At 40.6% G+C, this 19,287-nt stretch overlaps 1 protein-coding gene across 10 annotated transcripts in view; it reads right to left on the bottom strand.

The window, feature by feature from the left end:
• The window catches only part of RNF220 (ring finger protein 220), a 362,501-nt gene that overhangs the window by 216,808 nt on the left and 126,406 nt on the right, over positions 1-19,287 (bottom strand). For 8 of the 10 annotated variants that reach the window (XR_012086369.2, XM_020783272.3, XM_072997529.2 and 5 more), the window contains exon 3: positions 17,436-17,510. The exons of the other annotated variants lie outside the window; for them this stretch is intronic. Coding sequence is in view for 7 of the 8 variants with exons in the window: in XM_020783272.3 (XP_020638931.1) it covers positions 17,436-17,510 (75 nt within the window). In the remaining variant the exon portion in view is untranslated. The remainder of the gene's footprint in view (positions 1-17,435; positions 17,511-19,287) is intronic. 10 annotated transcript variants of the gene reach the window in all.

Genomic DNA, 19,287 nt, shown 5'->3' with positions numbered 1-19,287 from the left:
TAAACATTGATGTGCAGCTGGCTGCTGTGATCTGAACTGTAGAACAATCGATTGAACATCAGTCAATGTGTAACTGAGCCAAGGGATCTGCTGAGTGTGCAGCACTGCATCTGTGTACCAGGCTCGCCACAGATACCTTGCTATTTCCTTTGGCTAATTTATTTCTACAGAAATTAAATCTGTCTCACAAACATGTCTTGAGGTTCCTTTCTCATTTTAATTGGCACACTACATCATATTGAAGTCTGGCATGATGTATATATTACTTTTGAAACAAACACTTCAGCCTGCAATTGCAGGGAGAAGAATATATAACTACGGACTATATTGTATGAGGGCTGACACTGGTCTCCACAGAAGAAAATTTTAAGACCTGAACGTTTAAGCAGGGATAACAGCACAGCAACACAACTGAAGCTGCCATTGGTCAGAAATCCCTTTAGCAGATGATGACATTTGGTGAACCCTTGAAACTTGACCCCAATAGGTATAGGCCAGATTAAAAAGAGATGAATGCTGAAGGACTTATTTATTCCTCCAAAGGTCTTGGAATAAACAACCCTGTCTTTGCAAATCATTCTATTCAAGGCAACCTGCTTATCCCCGTAGATAATCATATGGTTTTCCATTGGCTTGGAAACTAAAGCATTTAAGCATCAAAAGTAAAGCAAGAAAACACTGGCCAAAATCCTCTTGTATTGCTCCATTAATGGAATAATTTCTGGAAGCAAATTACCCCAAGACATAGACATTATCAGTTGCATGCTGAGCCACACAAGTCTGTGTGCAACAAATAATACCTACATTGACTTCTTACTTGAGGGGATTCACCTCTAAAAGTTACCCTATTTGAGTGATACCAGGATAAACAGGCAAGAAGTTTTTTGGCCACTGAAACAGATTTGTCCTACAGGACACACAGCCCTTCAGCAACAATCCACCCCAAGTTTTGTTTGTTCAATTTCTGAACAGTTAAGGTAGGACCTGTGAAACATTTTGCGACTAGCCTCTTTCTCATGAAAGGAGACAGATGTATCCTGCAAGGATAAGCAACCAAGCAGCAGGAAGAAGAACAGGAGATCTGCCTACCTCTACCAGAGATCAAGAGGAGTTTGATCTAGTAAAGCACAAGCTCCTCATGTTTAGCTTCTGTGCCCAGGATGCAATCCTCAGCCAACTGATGGGACAACAGTGAGATGACAAGTTTCTACTGCTTCATTTCAGGGCGGGGGAGGGGAATCCTGTTCGTCTTTTTCTAGGCAGCTTAACATAAAACTACTCAAGAAGCCACACTTCCTTGATAAAAGGCTCTCTCAAACCTCTCAAGACAGTCTGTGCGTGCAGATATGAAAATGTCAGACAAAGATTTGGAAGCACTAGCTTCTAGTTCTTAGCTCAATCTAGACATGAAGTGCATTGGCATTCAAATATGAGGCCAGTCACTCTCTGCCAGGCTGTCCTACCTCACTGGGTTGTTCTGAGAATAAAGTGGGGATGAGAAGAGACTTGAGCTAATTGGAGTAAAGCAGGATTCAAATGTAGCAAACAAATCCCTAAAAGAATAGGAATGAAAATAATAATCCACCTAAGGATTTATCCTAAATTCTTGTAGGGCGGGGGAGTGTGTTTTGTTTTGTCTTGTTTTGTTTTTTTAATTTTTGAGATGTGTCCTGTGAGTCTGAGTGAAGTGGAGATGTGCCTACTGAATCTCTTAACCCCAATATTGAGGTTCCCAAACCAGATACTGATAGGAGAAAGGAGGTTCCTGCAGAAGGTCACAAAACTCCCGAATTCATGTCTAGGGAAGGGAAATGGTTATATAGTTACATACAGTTTTAGCTCCTGACTAGTTAAGTTCCTCCCTTCCCCAAAGAGTAATCTAAAGTGTTCACCAACATCCTTGCCCTGAAGTATCAATGCAGCCTGTTACAGGGACATCAAAAGCTTCTGAATAATTTTTACCCAAATGCCAGGTGAATGTCTTCCATCATTTATTTCTCTTCAACTTCGTTGAGCCCCAAGGCTCAGATGTAAATGGAAAAACCACGCCTAAAACCTGTTGGAACCAACCCAAATATTTAATACATGAGCTGTAAGATAGAGAATCCAGGCTGTAGATCCCTTATGCGGAACTGGTGCCACATCTCCCGGCTGCTGCCACTCTGTGGACACTTTAGCATATCCTTCCCAAGTGTGGGTGGACAACACATTGCCTGAATATGGCTGCATATTTATGCTGAGAGGGTTTCCTCAAGGAAATTCATTTCTGCAGTATTCCCCCTCCTCCACTGCCACATCAGATGAAATGAGAGCCTGTCAGGCCTCCCACTCCTCTATCTCTCCATGTTATAGTTCTGTTCATAAGCACACTGTCTGAATGTACCTCAGAGGCCACACAGAAAGTTTTGCTGAGGTGACACAAAATTTGTAAGGACTCATGGGTGACACCATCCTAGTTGGGGCCAGTATATTACCCTCCATGCTTTCTCTTAGAAAAACAAAATAAATCCAGCCCCACATCTCACAGAGGCCAGACTTCACTTTGTAGTTCCAATTCTATCACATCTTAAAAGTAAAAGGGAAGTATTCTGTGATGTAGGAGGAGAAAAAGGAAGACGATGGGGGCATTTACATTAGTGAAAAGTTCCAGAGCTCTGACTTTTTAACTAATAAATAAGCCTACAGTATCTCACTACTTCTGGCATACATTTACACTCTTGCTCCTAAGCCTGAGCATGAAACTCTTGCTCTCAATAATCAAGGAAGGAAAAGGAGGCAGACAGTGGGAAGACAGTAATTTAAAGAATCCAGGAATCTAGCCCCACATCAATGTCCTTTTTCAAAGCATGCAAGCAAAGGTGAAAAAAAATCTACAGCAATGAGAACGCAGAGATGCCAACAGCTTTTCCTTCCTCTTTACCATAATGATCTCTGATCACGACAAGGAACACAACTCATCCAGGGCAGGGGATGCGCCTGAACAATCAGTTTGTGTGTAGGCAGAGAATGGCAGCTCTGTACTGTCTGAGGGCATTTGGGGTGAATCCAAAGGCGGTACAGTGGTGTCAGCTGCAGAGGGGTGACAGAAGCTGTTGGTGCAGGACTAACCTCCCACCCTTAGCCCTAGCACAGCATGTCACTGTTTTTATTTATTAAACTCAGTGCAGACTATTTCTTTGTGTTGGCTGGTTTATGCTCTGCTGACCTGACTCATGCTCCTGTGCTCATGCTGTCCATAAGCACCAGAAGCCCAATCAATTGCAGAGCTCTGATGCCTTGCATCCAGGAGCAGAGGTCACACAAAACACAGCCTGCCATCTCTCTCTGTCTCTCTCTCTCTGTCTGTCATCCAGCCTAGCACCTTCCAAGCAGGTCTGATGAGGCAGACAGCAAGGAATGGTATCCTAAGACCCCTAAGGTCCAGTATGAAGGCAAGCCAGGGCTGAGGGGTTAGACTCCCACCATACATGCCACTAAGTCAACAAAATCAGCTGCATATATCAGACAGGGTAGAAGTGAGGGCCAGAAGCTAGATAAAAATTGGGGAAAGAACCCACATCTGACATTCTAAGCTAGGTAGCCGTTGTGATAATTACACACAATGGGAAGTGAGCAATAATACTCTCCAATTAAAGAAATAAGCATTTGCATGACTATTGGATGAAATATAATGAACTGATGTAAGGGGGGGGCTTCTCTAAACTCAAAGCTATCTGACCTTGATCAGAAGAACCAGAAAAATAGATCCGTTTGTCTGTTGAGTAAGAGAACTGCTGTGGAACTCCAGGCTGGCAGGAACCTTGAAGTACCATCCTCACAACCTTGAAGAGCTGAGTCACAATACTGTCACCTCCGGCAAAATATGTGGAAGCTCACTTACAGTCATATGAAACAGAAAGTACTCTTTGAATTCTATAGTTTTTACGTATCGGGACATAATAAAAATCATCTGATCCTTAGCAGGTCTGACAATTCGGTGTATACAACCTCAGATGAACAACAACATATGGCATATTACACCATGTCACAATTTATTTTACGAAAATAAGACAAAATGGAGAAGCCATGTGTGGAAAAACTAAGTACACCTTTGCTGCTTCCATAGGAACCAAGAGGCTAAAAAGCAGCCAGAGACTGATAACCAAACATCCTTGAGTAACTGATCATCAGCAAGTGGGACCATTTTTATAAAAGCTGAGGTTTTAGCAGATTGCTGGTCTGGAGCATTCAGTGTTATCATAATGCCAAGGAGGAAACACATCAGCAATGATCATAGAGAAGCAATTGTTGTTTCCCATCAATCTAGGAAGGGTTATGAGGCATTTCTAAAAAATTAAAAGTCCATCTTTCTACTGGGAGGAAAATTATTCACAACCGAAAAACATTCAAGACAGTTGCCGTTCTTTCCAAGAGTGGATGTCCAAGCAAATTCACCCAAAGGTCAGACCACGCAATGCTCAGAGAAACTGCAAAAAAAACTAGGAGTTGCATCTCAGACTCTACAGGCCTTAGTTAGCATGTTAAATATTAAAGTTCATGACAACACAATCAGAAAAAGACTGAACAAGCATGGTTGGTTTGGAAGGGCTGACAGGAGAAAGCCTCTTCTCTCTAAAAAGAACATGGCAGCATGGCTAAGGTTTGCAAAGTTGCATCTGGACAAACCACAAAACTTCTAGAACAGTGTTCTTTGGAGAGATAAGACCAAAGTGGAGTTGTTTGTCCATAATGCACAATGGCACATTTGACAAAAACCAAACACAGCGTATCAGCGCAGACACCTCATATCAGCTGTCAAGCACACTGGTGGAGGGGTGTAGATATGGGGTTGTTTGGCAGTCACAGGACCTGGGCACCTTGCAGTTATTGAGTCAACCATGAAGTCTTGTGTATACTAAATTATTCTAGAGTTCAAAGTGAGGCCACCTGTCCAACAGCTAAAGCTTGACTGAAACTGGGTCATGCAACAGGACAATGACAATGATCGCAAGCACACCAGCAAATCTACAACACAATGGCTGAAAAAGAAAAAAATCAAGGTGTTGCAATGGCTCAAAGTCCAGACCACAAGTTGTATTAAATGCTGTGGTGGGACCTAAAGAGAGCTGTGCATAAACAAATGCCCACAAACCTGGGTGAACTGAAGCAATATTGTAAAGAAGAGTGGACCAAAATTCTTCCACAACCATGTGAGAGACTGATAAAGTCATATAGGAAACGATTTGCTTTGCTTTGCTTTGATTACTTCAAATTATTGCTGCTAAAGGTGGTTCTACAAGCTACATAAGGTGTACTTATGTAGTTTTTCACACATGGATTCTCCATTTTGGCTTTATTTTTTAAAAATAAGTCATGGCACAGTGTAATATGCCATGTGTTCTTGTTCATCTGTGTTTGTATTTACCTAATTTTCAGACTTGCTAAGGAACAGATTATTGTTATTATGTCCTGATATGTAAAATTATGGAATTCAAAGGGGATGTAATTTCTTTTTCACATGACTCTATGCTGAAAAACACTGGGCATGCCAAGAGCTGGGTAACAGTGTGAAACAAGCTAATGTGTGAAACTCATGTAATTCTTTTTCAAACCAATCAAAATAACCATGTATTTCTTTTCCATCCTTTAGATCCTGGTCACTTGGTTGAATTGTTTGATACATATTTTCAAAATGCTTGATGCAATTGTATCAAATAGTAGAAAATAAACAATGACATCATTTCTCAATATATGTCTTCAAGTCTAAACTCTGCAGTTTTAATGAGCTTGGATGGCATACTGAAAGGAAGTCTGATTATTGGTCTGGGATGTTCACGTTTTCTCCAAAGCCGGAACTATAGATACAGGTGATACAGATCTGCAGCCAGTTCTCACATGTTTCTACCAAATTTCAATCCTTATTACTTTGTTATGTATAAAACATTTGAGAACTTACAGATAAATACGTAAATTGACTCCACTGAAAGAAACTGGCTGAAATCCTGTTGCTTATCTTAAGTCATTGTAGAACTGATCCATCGAATCAGTGTGTATTTGGTGAATCAGCTCCTCCAATGGTTCCATTGATTGAAGTGGCCCTACTCTAGTTCCAACCTTCTGTAGCACAGTAAGATGCAAGTAGAGTAGACCCACATGAATCAATGGAACTGATGGAGTTGACTCACCAAATCAATGATTCAGTGGTCTACTCTAATGCCATTTGCTATACTCAGAAACAGATTTTCAGCCATTATGTTCACATGAGCATTACATCTCAGTTATTTGATCTGGAATAACTCATCATCAATAACTCATTAAGATTGCTGGAAGAAATAACAACAACCTCCGATATGCAGATGATACCACTCTGATGGCAGAAAGTGAGGAGGAATTAAAGAACCTCTTAATGAGGATGAAAGAGGGGAGCACAAAAATGGTCTGATGCTTAACATCAAAAAAACTAAGATCATGGGCACTGGTCCCATCACCGTCTGACAAATAGAAGGTGAAGATATGGAGGCAGTGACAGATTTTACTTTCTTGGGCTCCATGATCACTGCAGATGGCGACAGCAGCCACAAAATTAAAAGACACCTGCTTCTTGGGAGGAAAGCGATTACAAACCTCGACAACATCTTGAAAAGCAGAGACATCACCTTACTGACAAAGGTCCGCATAGTCAAAGCTATGGTTTTTCCAGTAGCGATGTATGGAAGTGGGAGATGGACCATAAGGAAGGATGACCACCGAAGAATTGATGCTTTTGAATTGTGGTGCTGAAGGAGACTCTTGAGGGTCCCCTGGACTGCAAGGAGAACAAATCAATCCGTTCTAAAGGAAATCAACCCTGAGTGCTCACTGAAAGGACAGATCCTGAAGCTGAGGCTCCAATACTTTGGCCATCCCATGAGAAGACTTGACTCCTTGGAAAAGACCCTGATGCTGGGAAAGTGTGAAGGCAAGAGGAGAAGGGGACAAGAGAGGACGAGATGGTTGGACAGGGTCATTGAAGCAACCAACATGAATCTGACCAAACTCCAGGAGGCAGTGGAAGACAGGAGGGCCTGGCGTGCTCTGGTCCATGGGGTAATGAAGAGTCAGACACAACTTAACAACTAAGCAACAACAACTCATAATCAACTGCAGCTCACCACTCAAGTATGAACTAGTACTTAGAAATCAAGGGGGGGAAGATGACCCAATTTATCCCTTATATGTCCCTTTGAAAGGATGCTTCATTGTCAGCTGAAATGGCTTATCACATTGCTAAGGATTTGCAAGATTGCTGCATAACACTGAAAAGTCTATCCCGATCTCCAGCTTCTTCCTAGCATGCCAATCTCTCCCAGGAGGCACAAAAATGTCACTGGATCTGCTCCAGGGTAGTTCTCCTGCTCCCTCCTGCCTCCAATGTCCTGATCCAATAACTGAAACATCTGCTTCACCTCTTCAATCAATACTCACTTCTTAATAGTCTTGACTATCCACAAAAAAACTAGTGACATTAAATGTTAATTATATCTATTTGGACTTGAAAAAATTTTATGGCTTGAGTTAATTATACCCAGAGTCATAAAAAGGTTTCAAAGGAAAAGAGACTGGTGCCTTTCTAGGCCAAAAGGCAAGCAATACTGAAGGAGGAGGAGGAGGAGGAGGAGAACCCTCTTCTTTGGCAGACATCTTACAGTAGCGGGTGGGGTATTGTAATAATAACTCTGTGGTGTCAAATCAATTCTGACTGATGGTGGCATTTTTCAGTGTTTTCTAAGTAAAGAGTGGTTTACCATTCCCTTCTTCTGGGGGATCTTGCAGCTTGCCCAAAGCCACACAGGCCAGCTCTTCTGCATAGAATCTGTCTTTCTTCCCCCTTTCTTTTTTTTTAAAATATTTTTTTAAAGTCCCTGCCCTGTCTCACTTTATTGGTGATCAGAAAATACAGAGAGGAATAGGATGGCAAACACTGTGTTTTGCCAGATGTTGCCAGAAAGGAAGAGGAAGCAATACGTAGCAGCTTCTTTTAACATCTAGTTCCATCCTTGTTGATATACTGGGTTTGTTGATTGTGGCTATTGTTGGCAGAGCCAAACTGAAGCATGATGCTGCATGAGTACATTATTCTGGACTGTCTTGCATTATCCTCATCACTGCCACAACTTGTTATATTACAACACAGGAAAAGCATCTGCTACTGCACTGACATATAGGAATTAACTATAGAGGGATCATTAGAGCTGCTAATATTTTGTAGGTTCACTGCATTTAAGTGACAAAAGAGTGACATCCTACTCAAATAAAAGAAGCAAACTGTTTTATATGAAGATGATGCTCTGGTTCAGTCTCCTGCACCTGGTGATGTCGTATTGCCTTCATTTTAGAGAACTCCTGGTATTCCACTGACCTCGTAGGCCTACATAATGGACCATTTCATACAGCAAAGGTCCCAGATTGGTTCACAATACCAAATTGTGAATACCAAAGACCATAGGGATGTACATCCCCTTGGAAAGAGAAGCCTGCTCTAAAAGTTTAACATGATGGTTAATGAAGCCACCTGCACTAAGTGCTAGTCATATTCACTTGTTTTCTCTTATGCCATGCAGTCTTGATATGCCATCCTGTTTCTGACTCCTCCTACTAAACAGAGTTCCTTTGTGTGCCTAGGTGACAATGGCCATGAAGAACTCGCATTTGTCAGTTCTTTTCTATTGTGTTGTCACATTCATCAGTTCTTTTCTATTGTGTTGTTTAGCTATATCAGGTAATAAACATTAAAGTCAATGTCACCTTCAATATATGACTATGAATTCCTTTTATTTATCTTAGCGCTACTATATGTATACAGCTCCCACAGGGTCACTATATTCTCTTTCAAGTTATTTGACATTTAATGAATGTAGCAATTGGCAAACAAGAACATATTTTTTTTCTACAAAGAACTGCCCAAACATCTGTTTTCAGATTTCTGTGGTCTGATAAAGCATGTATATGAAGATAATAGATGTGGCTGCTGTGCTGATGACAATTAAAGTTATATGCATTAACAGTTATTATCATTATTACAGAAGTCACCTTACAAACTTTTAAAGGAAACACTAAAGAATTGGTTATACACTTCTTCCATTACTTAGGGCCTACTTGTCCTCAGCTTGTTCTTCTGTGTAAGATAGTTTATTCAGCTAACAGAAGTGAACACTTCTGCATGTAAGAACTGCTGCTTTTCTGCAACCTAAGAGCTGTATCTGAGGAATAACCAACATGCCCAAGTACCATTTTTCAGCTTCCAGTGTAGTTGGGTGATCTCTGTCACCTGAAAAGCCCAAACTCTAGAACCTTATGTAGAACAGGTTCTTACCTGATGATGGTGCTTCTAGGCCGTACATATTTGCTTAGAAACAAAAATGAACATAGAGAGTAAGTTGGGCTCCAGAAATGTCCTTACATCATTTAATTCTAGTGCAGGGCAGGATAGAAGATTCTAAGCAGTCCTACCAAAAAAGGCTGCTATGAACAAGCCCAGTGGGAGGGTTATCTAAGGAGCTGCAAACCAGCTCACTTCCCAGCTTAATTTGCTATTCAGGCCACTGGAAATCTTTCCACCCCATTGCAGGGGTAGGCCTGGACTTACTTGCTATCAGGGCAGCAGCAGGTAGCTAAGTCAGGGCAAGGCCTGCTCTAAAGCCTCAGGGTCTCTAATTTATTGCTTTCCTTTTACCATAAAACTGAAAGGGGAAGGTGCCGCCTTTAATTGCTGCCTCTGGGGCCCCTCCTGGAACCACACAGCAACTGAGCAAAGGCTACGAGTTTAATGCACCTTCCGACACCTTTGCCTGATTCATGGGTCTGGCCTTGAGCTATAAACCGCTCAACCTCCTCAGCTGGGCAGCAGGATTTACAGCCTTGAAGGACTGGCACTCACATACAAAGACTTGCAAGCCAACCCACAAACACATTAGATCCATGCTGTCAGAACAGAGCCTACTGCATGTCCACGTGTACAGTCATGAGCCCAGGCAAACCATGCAATAGAAGCAGACACATAAATATAATTCAGATGCCAGCATGACATATCAGGTTGCACAAACATACACCTCTATGGAGATGAATGTTTCCAAATAAAATTGTCCTTGTCGATAAACAGTTATAGTTATCAATTTTTTAAAAATCTGGTCCATGTATGGATGTACCACTCCTTGGATGCCACAGAACAGGTTATCACAGAACAGCTGAGGCACAGGGATGAAGCCATATAGACAGCACAGCTACCATGTTTCCCAGCCTTCATTCACTGCTGACACAAGGCCCTATACTGTAAAACTACAATTCATGACTGTTCCTGGATCATTCTCTATTTCCTGTCCTATGTCACCTATTCCTTTATTTGGATAATTTACACTGAAATGTTGTTGCTTGTTCCTCTACATTGTGGCTGACAGAGTACTATCATGTGTGTGTACACGTGGTCTTGCAATTGTAACAAGGAGATGGAGAGACTCCAGAAGAAAAACTGGAACTAGTACAGTATACATTTATTGCATTTATTAAACAGATCTTTACCTTTGCCTTTCAGGGTTTACATTCTTACACAGAGATTTACACATGTGACATCTCCCGCTCTGCATGTATGTCAAAAGTAGACATTCCTGCCTTTTCATTTCCATTTGACACTTGTATTGGCCATCCCACTACTTCTCCACAGATGGGACTCATGGATTAATGCCTCTGCTCATTCTGTTTTTCCCTGGCCTTTGGGGCCAATGTGTGTGTACAGGTACCACCTGCCATTGAGGCATCATATTCCAGGCAATGGCTCCCTATTCCCTTTTCATGCCTGTATACAAACTATGCACATAAGGCCGCTTAGGAATGAATCCCATGACATTCATGGATTATATATGTTTAGAGCTATGGATGAACACACACAACACACACATACACATAACACACAGCACAAACATAAGAACTGTACGCAGACGTATTTGCTACAATATCCCTCTGTGGTCCCCTTTCAAAGCAATGATCCCATGGCAACATTTTAAGACTGATTCTGGAGAGGACAGAAAGTCCTCTGGTATCACTCAGTGGAACAACAGAGCCCTATCTTGTAAGTCAGTCAAATGTATCTGGCTCTCTATGGACAAGAACAGGCTAAGGCCCTGCATAAAAGCTATTCCTTTTCATACTGCATATGACCTACCATGAAGCCATCTCTCATAGCACCTTCTTATTCTGAACCATGGAAGGCAGATGGACTGCAAAATGCACCATTAAACACATATTCATTGTAATGTTTTATAGAATTATGCCATTTTCAAGGAACAGGTGCTTACATGGGAATTTCTACTTACATGAAATTTCAAAATTAGAATTATTCCTCTATGTGTACATCTCAAGTGCACATCATATAATGCACTAGATGGAAAAACACAAATAGATACAGCACATAAGAATACACATCAGAGACCAGCAGCTCCCTGTGAAATAGACACCCAGTTTGCAGATTAGAACATGGTGTTTATAGCTTTCTGGCTAAAATCAGACATGCTGGTAATGTCATTATTTTTATTTCTACAGATATATTCTATTCTGCTAAATTTGTATCTTGCAAAGCAAACAGACTTAGAATTCAGGAATATACATTCCAATTTCAATAGTTTTTTTTTAAGATTTAAATTTTTCATGCTGATAGAAAGCCTGAAAAATGTGCAGGAACTGCCAATTCAAGGCTCAATGCTTCTTTTAAAAAGGGACTTTTAAAAGTTTCTGGTGGTCAGTTGGGATCTAGAATCTCTGCAAAAACAATATTCTAGTTTGTTTTAGCCTGTCCTTTATGGGTTAAAGTGGTGGTGATGGGAACCATATTAGAGTGATGACCTAGATTCTCCCGAAGGCCCTTCATGGTCCCAGGCCAAAGTATTTGGGTGTATCTTTCTTTACTCAGTTTTGCTCCTGCCTCCTTCTCACATAGACAAGGGGGAATAGGAACAAAGTGCTCTCGGCTGGCTCTTGCAAGCAAGAGCCGCTTGGTAGGGGGCTCAGCTGGTGCCTGCAAACAGTAACTGACAATGGACAGCCTAGTTTATTACTCTGCCTCCTGACCAGTAGAGACTTCTGCCTGTTATATCTTCTTCCTCTGCCTCCCAACATAGCCTACAGGAGTTGAAGTGCAAAGCATGTGGTAGTGCTTACAGCAGAGGTGACATGGGCATTTTCCCTCCTCCTCCATCTCCACATTCATGCAGAGTACTGAGTCAGATTGGGTCAGTAATCCCACTGAACTCAACAGAACTCACTTCCAAACAGACTTGCACAGCATTGTGCTGATAATCTGACACTTTCTGTGAATATTAGGCATTGTACCATAACTTTCCACAACCTGATGCTCTTTTATACTGATGGTAATTGTAGTCTAACAGACCTGGAGACCTGGAGACTATGCTGGAGAAGGCTGCTTGTTCAGCTATGACTACGATCCAGCGCTGGATAGTCACAATTAATTAACACTCCCTATGAAAGAGGTCTCCAGTGTGCACTTTCTTTTTGGGGGTGGGGTGGGGATTGTGTATTTCTCTTATTTCAGTCTCTTACCCCACCCTCTTTCTTTCACATTAAATCTAGGCATTTTGTCCATATGAATCAAAAGAGAGGAAAGCATTCTTATCTTGGAGGCAGAGTTCAGGAGAAAGCTACTGGTCTTTTGGACTCTGCCAGGACTACTCAGTAGCTTTGCTTGTCATTTAGAATTTATCAGCTCAACACAGATCTACCATAATGTGCTATATAACTAGTGCATAAACAAACTTCAGCATGATAAATGCCTTGCTTTGAAGCCATAAAGTTATTAGTTGGTGGGTGTTAGCTACCGCTGAGTACAGGGCACAGTTCTTCCATTAACCCCTGACTGCCCACCTCTGTGCTCATAAATCCATCAAACCTGGGGGCAGGTTTCAGAGCCAAGGGGAGGCTGACAGATATTCCACTGCACTGATGAGGAGCACTAAGATCAATGGCACCTATGAATGCTTATCAGTGTCCTTTGTACCAAGTAGAAAACAGTGATACCAGCCAAAGTCAGAGAGACGTTTTAGGACTCAATTACTACAGGTATTCTTAAGTGGAAAGCAAACAGCAAAACATGTAGTATTCTAGAGTGTTAAAGAACCCGACTCATATTACCTAGTTGTAAACAACAATGCTGTTGTTATTAATCAGAATTATCATCATTCCCATAGAGCAAATGTGGGGTGGGAGCAGGAGAGGAGCAGGTGTGAGAGGTGATTTGTGCAAAAACTATTGTCACCTCATGGCAAAAATGAGATCTGAACTACAGTACTGATTTCTTGATTCATAATCTGAATCATCATTCAGACACTACAATACATCAGATCTTACTTGTCGCATCCCGGTGATCCAAACAAAGAATGTCTGTGCTGTCCAACATCATCAGTACACTGACTTTTAAAATGAATTTATTTAAAACTCTTGTTTATATTTGGGCTAAACTTGCTGTAATGTAACTAGTTTGGCTCACATTAAGATCCCTGGTTTAACCCGTAAGATTTCCAGATAGGACTAGGAAATAATTCTGCCTGAATCTTTGGAAAGCCATAGTGAGTTCTCTCTCTCTCTCTCTTTCATGATTTGTAAGGCATTCTTCATCCCAAGGTTCTTCTTGAATATACCTCCATGCCCACACCATTGACAGCAATAATGCGAAATGGGGCTTCATATTCTGGCTTTTTAAAAAGCCAGTAACCATAGTTTCCCAAATCAAATATAGTGGAAAATTAGGGTTAACTGAGACTTCCTGCTTGTTTTGACACTTGCAGAAAAGGAGGCACAAAACGCATATGCATGGTTTGAGTGCATCTCAGCTGCCATATTCCTCAGATTGTTACCTGAGGTACTGATTATGTGATTGTGGCCTGTGTGATGTCTCTGGACAGATATACTTCCTTTGAGGCGCATTCAAGTAGAAAAGCTTTCACTGAAGCGGAAGTACACTGTATGTTTTAGCAGAGTTCTCATAATATTAAATTGACACTATAAATGTTGGAATAATATGCTGGATACAAAATAGGTGAAATCATGTTTTGTTAGACAGACTTCTGCAGCCAAAAGAGTTGGCAAGCTATTCTGTGTCAAAGAACATAAAAGCCTGCATACTTTTTCACCAAAGCAACTTGGTGATATAAAAGACAATATTACCTAGCTCCTGCTTCCTGAAGCAAGGACAGCAGCAATTCACCATAACAAACATAAAATGCACAGAAGTACACATATGCAGAACAAAAGCAATCCCACACACTGTATGCCATAATAAAAATCAGAGACAACAGAAGCAGGATATTAACCACCCGCCAACTTTTCAGATCCATCAGGAGCTCCTGAGTCTATTTTTCTCCTTTTTGCTGCTGAAGCAATAAAAAGAGAAAAACCAACATCCAAATGATCTTGTTTATGGTGGCTAAATAAGCTGCATGTGCTTAATCCGTTAGAGTTTAATGAATTTATGACTTGCTTTGGAATTTGACAAGGGCCATAAAAGAGTAATTAACATTTATCAGTGTGTTTGCTACGCCTGCACACTCCCTCCCCCCCTTGGCCCCTCTCACGGCAGTGTCGGGCACCATGGGGGGATATAAAAGTGATCAATTAATTTTTAATAATCTCAGGGAAAGATTGTAGAGTTGCAGTATGAACTCTGGGAGTGTCAATAAATGTGCCAAAGGTCAGCTGCTTTTCTTCTCCACATGCTTTCCAGTAAGTATGGGGAGGGCACACAAAATACACTGCCACAGGAACCTTGTGGTGGAATCAATCCAAGCAGCCACTGTCCCAGGCAGCTTACCTGTTAGTCTGCACTTTTACTATTTCAGGATGAACCCTATGCTGGCGTGGGTGTGGGGGAGTTTTAACCAGGTTTCCACCCTGTATAATAATGCAAAGGTTAATCTGGCCTTTTGATTCCATTCACTAAGTTTCTTTCTTTCTTTCTTTCTTTCTTTCTTTCTTTCTTTCTTTCTTTCTTTCTTTCTTTCTTTCTTTCTTTCTTTCTTTCTTTCTTTCTTTCTTTCTTTCTTTCTTTCTTTCTTTCTTTCTTTCTTTCCTTTTTATTTACAGTTGGCAACTGAAAATATGTGAGCCATCTGAGTTGTTCACCATACATAAATCAAAGGACAAACTGGAAGATTCTAGTATAATCATCAAGTCAAATTGTTGGTCGTTAATACAGAAAACCAATGGCAAACTGTAAAAAAAATGTGATTGACTGTGTCGCTCCAGTGATGGGAGGTATTCTGATTCCTTTGTCTTCTATGGTCCAGAGTCATACAGTTCCATGACATATAGTGGACAGGTAAAAAGGAAAATCCACTCATGCATATCTTTTAAATTAACCTATGGTTGGATGCTACCCAGAATCTTGTATATAGTCATGTTCCCAAGCTGTATAAATATATGATTGCCTTTCTTATATAGTATGTGTGAATAAGGTCAAGGAATTTCCTATGCCCACATACAGAATTCTATGTTTTAAAAACTTTCAGCATGATAGGATTTAAAGAACATAATTTAATCTACTTAACTTCATTGGGAGGGCAATGTGTAGTCCTGAAACATACCTGCCTCTGCAGCCCCCCCATATCCCCCACTTGTTAATATTTTAAATAAACTGTTTCATTTCAAAAAAGTTCCCTTGCGCCTGCTTTCCCGAAGGTGGTGTGGGAGCCAATTTTGCCACATTTTATCCCCACCATCAACTCGCAAATGTTTGGATCTTTAAAAAAAAATTGGCCCTAGGTGCCTTTCCAGTTTTAAAAAAAGCTGTTTATGAAGAAAAAGATTTGGGGGCCTGTGCAGGACCCTTCCTGAGGTCCAGGGGCTGGCCTGTGCAGTCCTTGGATCTCTGAAGGTTATGAACACTTTCCTTTTGTGGTCACATTCAGAACAAGGAATGGGGGAAGACTATACAGGGAAAAGAAAGAAACGCAATGTTACTCCAAAGAAGAGACTGGGGAAGAAGAAAAGGAAAAAAGATTTTGGTACCTGTTATAGGAGCATACTGACGAGCCTTCATCTGTGTTTACCAAACAATTAAAAAAAACCTAACCCTGAAATTCTAAGAATTAAAAGATGTTAAAATGAAAGCTGAAGTCATCAGCAAACACATGTTGCATGGCAGAATTCTAATTTTGTACTGTTTTATAACACAGGGCATGAATAATACACAAAGCCATGAGTTAAGATTGCTGCAAAGCAGCTTCACAAAATCAGCAGCCTGCATTGATGGTCTTTGTCAGATACAAAATTAGTCACTTGCCTGACCCACAGTGGTAATGCTTATGTTTCGTTTTCAGCACCATTCTGGTTGTGTGACCTACCTGGTTCCCTAAACACAGTATGTATAATCATGTGGAAAAGCAAGTACACTCTTTTTGAATTCAGGACATAATGAAAATCATCTGGTCTGAAAATTAGGTAAATATACCCTCAGATGAACAATACATGGCAGATTGCAACATATCATGATTTATTTTATGAAAATAAAGCCAAAATGGAGAAGCCATTTTGTACAAAAGCCTAAGTATACCCTTACTGCTTCCACAGGAATTAAGAGGTGCTGCTAACCAAACACCCTTGAGTAATTTATGACCAGCAAGTGGGACCAACTCTATAAGAACTGATGTTTTTGCAGTTTGCTGGTCTGGAGCATTCAAGTGTGTGTTAACACAATGCCAAGGAGGAAACACATTAGCAATGATCGTAGAGAAGCAATTGTTGCTTCCCATCAATCTGGGAAGGGGTATGAGGCCATTTCCAAAAAACTGAAAGTCCATCTTTCTACACGAGGAAGGTTATTCACTAGTGGTAAACACTGTAAAGAGCAGTGGGCCAAAATTCCTCCACAACGATGTGAGAGACTCATAAAGTCTTACAGAAAACGATAACTTCAAGTTATTGCTGCTAAAGGTGGTTCTACAAGCTATTGAATTATAAGGTGTACTTAGTTTTTCACACAGGGCTTCTTCATTTTGGCTTTATTTTTGTAAAATTAATAATGGCACAATGTCATATGCCATGTGTTGTTTGTTGTTCATCTGAGTTTGTATTTACCTAATTTTCAGGCCTGCTAAGGACCAGATGATTTTCATTATGTCCTGATATGGAAAATCAAATAATTCAAAGAGGATGTATTTTCTTTTTCACATGATTGTATGTAGCTTCCAACCATAATTTTTAGCCCTATCCCACAGTTAAATGAAAATCTCTTTTTTATTAACATTTTCTTTAAATCATCATGCTTTTCCTCCCTGTGAAATATGACACATTTGGTAACACCAAGAATACATTTACTTCCAAACTATTATGACCTATTTAAACTGGTGTTGTTGTTGTTTTTAAATTGTTTTCCCAGACTATCCAATAACAGCAAATAAAAAAGAAGGATAGACACTTACAGAGGGGGAAAGTTAACGCCATGCGCTGGCTGGCCCCCGCAGATGCTGGCGGCCCTCCTTGGCTGTCGCTTCTATCTGGCAATCAATTGACAAGAAATTGAGATTATGAAATATGACAATGAGCATCACAAAGGATGGTGATCAATCAATTGACTCGTACAACTAAGCAAGTGACATTTAACAGCAGAGAATTTCCAAATTCAGCAAGTGCCATGGGATTAGAAATCCAAAGCTGCTGCTTCAAGTACTTGGATCTTATAAACCCAGCACAAAACAAACAACTGTAAATAACCGCTTCTCATAGACCCCCCCCCAACATGTAACATTTTCCCCAAAACAGTACATCTGTCAAAAAGAATCTGCTATTCTTATATAAATTGTGGTGTGGAAGCCTTTTATGGAAACGTAGATGCAGCTGAATAATGTCTTTGCATGGGCATCATATCTTCAGGTGCAGTTAAGCATGAGACACAACATCTACTCTCTTCCAAAACAGACTCAAGGGGACATAAGTATGCTGTGCCTTAAGGGGATTTATACCGTTTAGATAAGACTTTAGAATACTGGTTCACATTTTGTTTAGAAACGAAATGGTTTTTCTCATGAATAGCCTTACTAATACCTGTAAATACTATACACATGTCAGTAGACATATAGGCCTCCCTATGTGGAATGCGCCTGGTTGAGAGTATTAGCTTTCATTACTTCAGATAAATACTTGGAAACATAGGAGCAAAGTTGTCACTGTCAGCAGGCTCTGCACCGAAAAGTGAAGCATCAAGATTACAACTAAGGCTTTCACAAATTAATTTTCATGCTTTCAACATGGTACTCGGTTTCCAAGTATTTTTTACCATTCCCCTCATCTTTCCATTCCCCACATTCAGTTCCAGAATAGTGTTGCTTCTCTTAGGAATATAAGCAGTCAGAAAAAAAAGCAAGGAGTGGTACCTTCCACTTTAACTGTAAATGTAGGAATTGTCTAATTGGCCACTAAGTTCTAGCAAAGTTTATTCTCCTCAGTTAACTGAGCTCTTGAAACACAAGCTGGTTTGGTGTACCAGTCATCATTCATTGCCAAGTAGAGAAAATGAATACAGTATATAAAAATGTATCTTGTTCTATCTTTCCTACTGGCAAACACAAAATACCATTTATTGTTAACAATATTTTTGAAAATTTATCTGCACCATTAATTTACAGAAAATCTACAATCTGGAAAGTCTATGTTAATAAGATATTGGGGTGGGGGCAGGAAGAGAACAACACACCCATTATATTCTCAAAGGCTTTCACAGCCGTGATATGAAGGTTGTTGTGGGTTTTTTGGGTTCTTTGGCCGTGTTCTGAAGGTTGTTCTTCCTGACGTTTCGCCAGTCTCTGTGGCCAGCATCTTCAGAGGACTGGAGTAGGAACTCTGTCCATGGACAGAGTTCCTACTCCAGTCCTCTGAAGATGCTGGCCACAGAGACCATTATACTTTCTTTCTATGGGTAGACTTAATGGAACAAACATACAGATACATATGGGCAGAGATATGGACCAAGTAAAACATGCCAATAGCCAGAAAACAGAAAAATTGCTGTTTTAGACTAAAACACCCAGAATCTGCAAACACGTTCAGTGGCTATGCCAGCTGTGGATTTCAAGAATCATCATCTAAAAGAGTAAATTTTCCAAGCTCTGTCAAAAACTACTTCTTGTTCATTTCCCAGGATGCCATCCTTACTGGTCACAACACCGCCCTCTGCACAGACTCTCTGCTTCTTAGGTTAGCTAAAGAATCCATTTATAGCAGGCTATACACATGTCTTGCATGAGCCTGTGCCTGCCTAGCTTGTTGCATAACCAA

This window comes from Pogona vitticeps, chromosome 4 (genome assembly GCF_051106095.1).
Source record: "Pogona vitticeps strain Pit_001003342236 chromosome 4, PviZW2.1, whole genome shotgun sequence".
In the NCBI taxonomy this organism is placed as follows: domain Eukaryota; kingdom Metazoa; phylum Chordata; class Lepidosauria; order Squamata; family Agamidae; genus Pogona; species Pogona vitticeps.
This window is presented reverse-complemented; position numbering and strand designations above follow the sequence as displayed.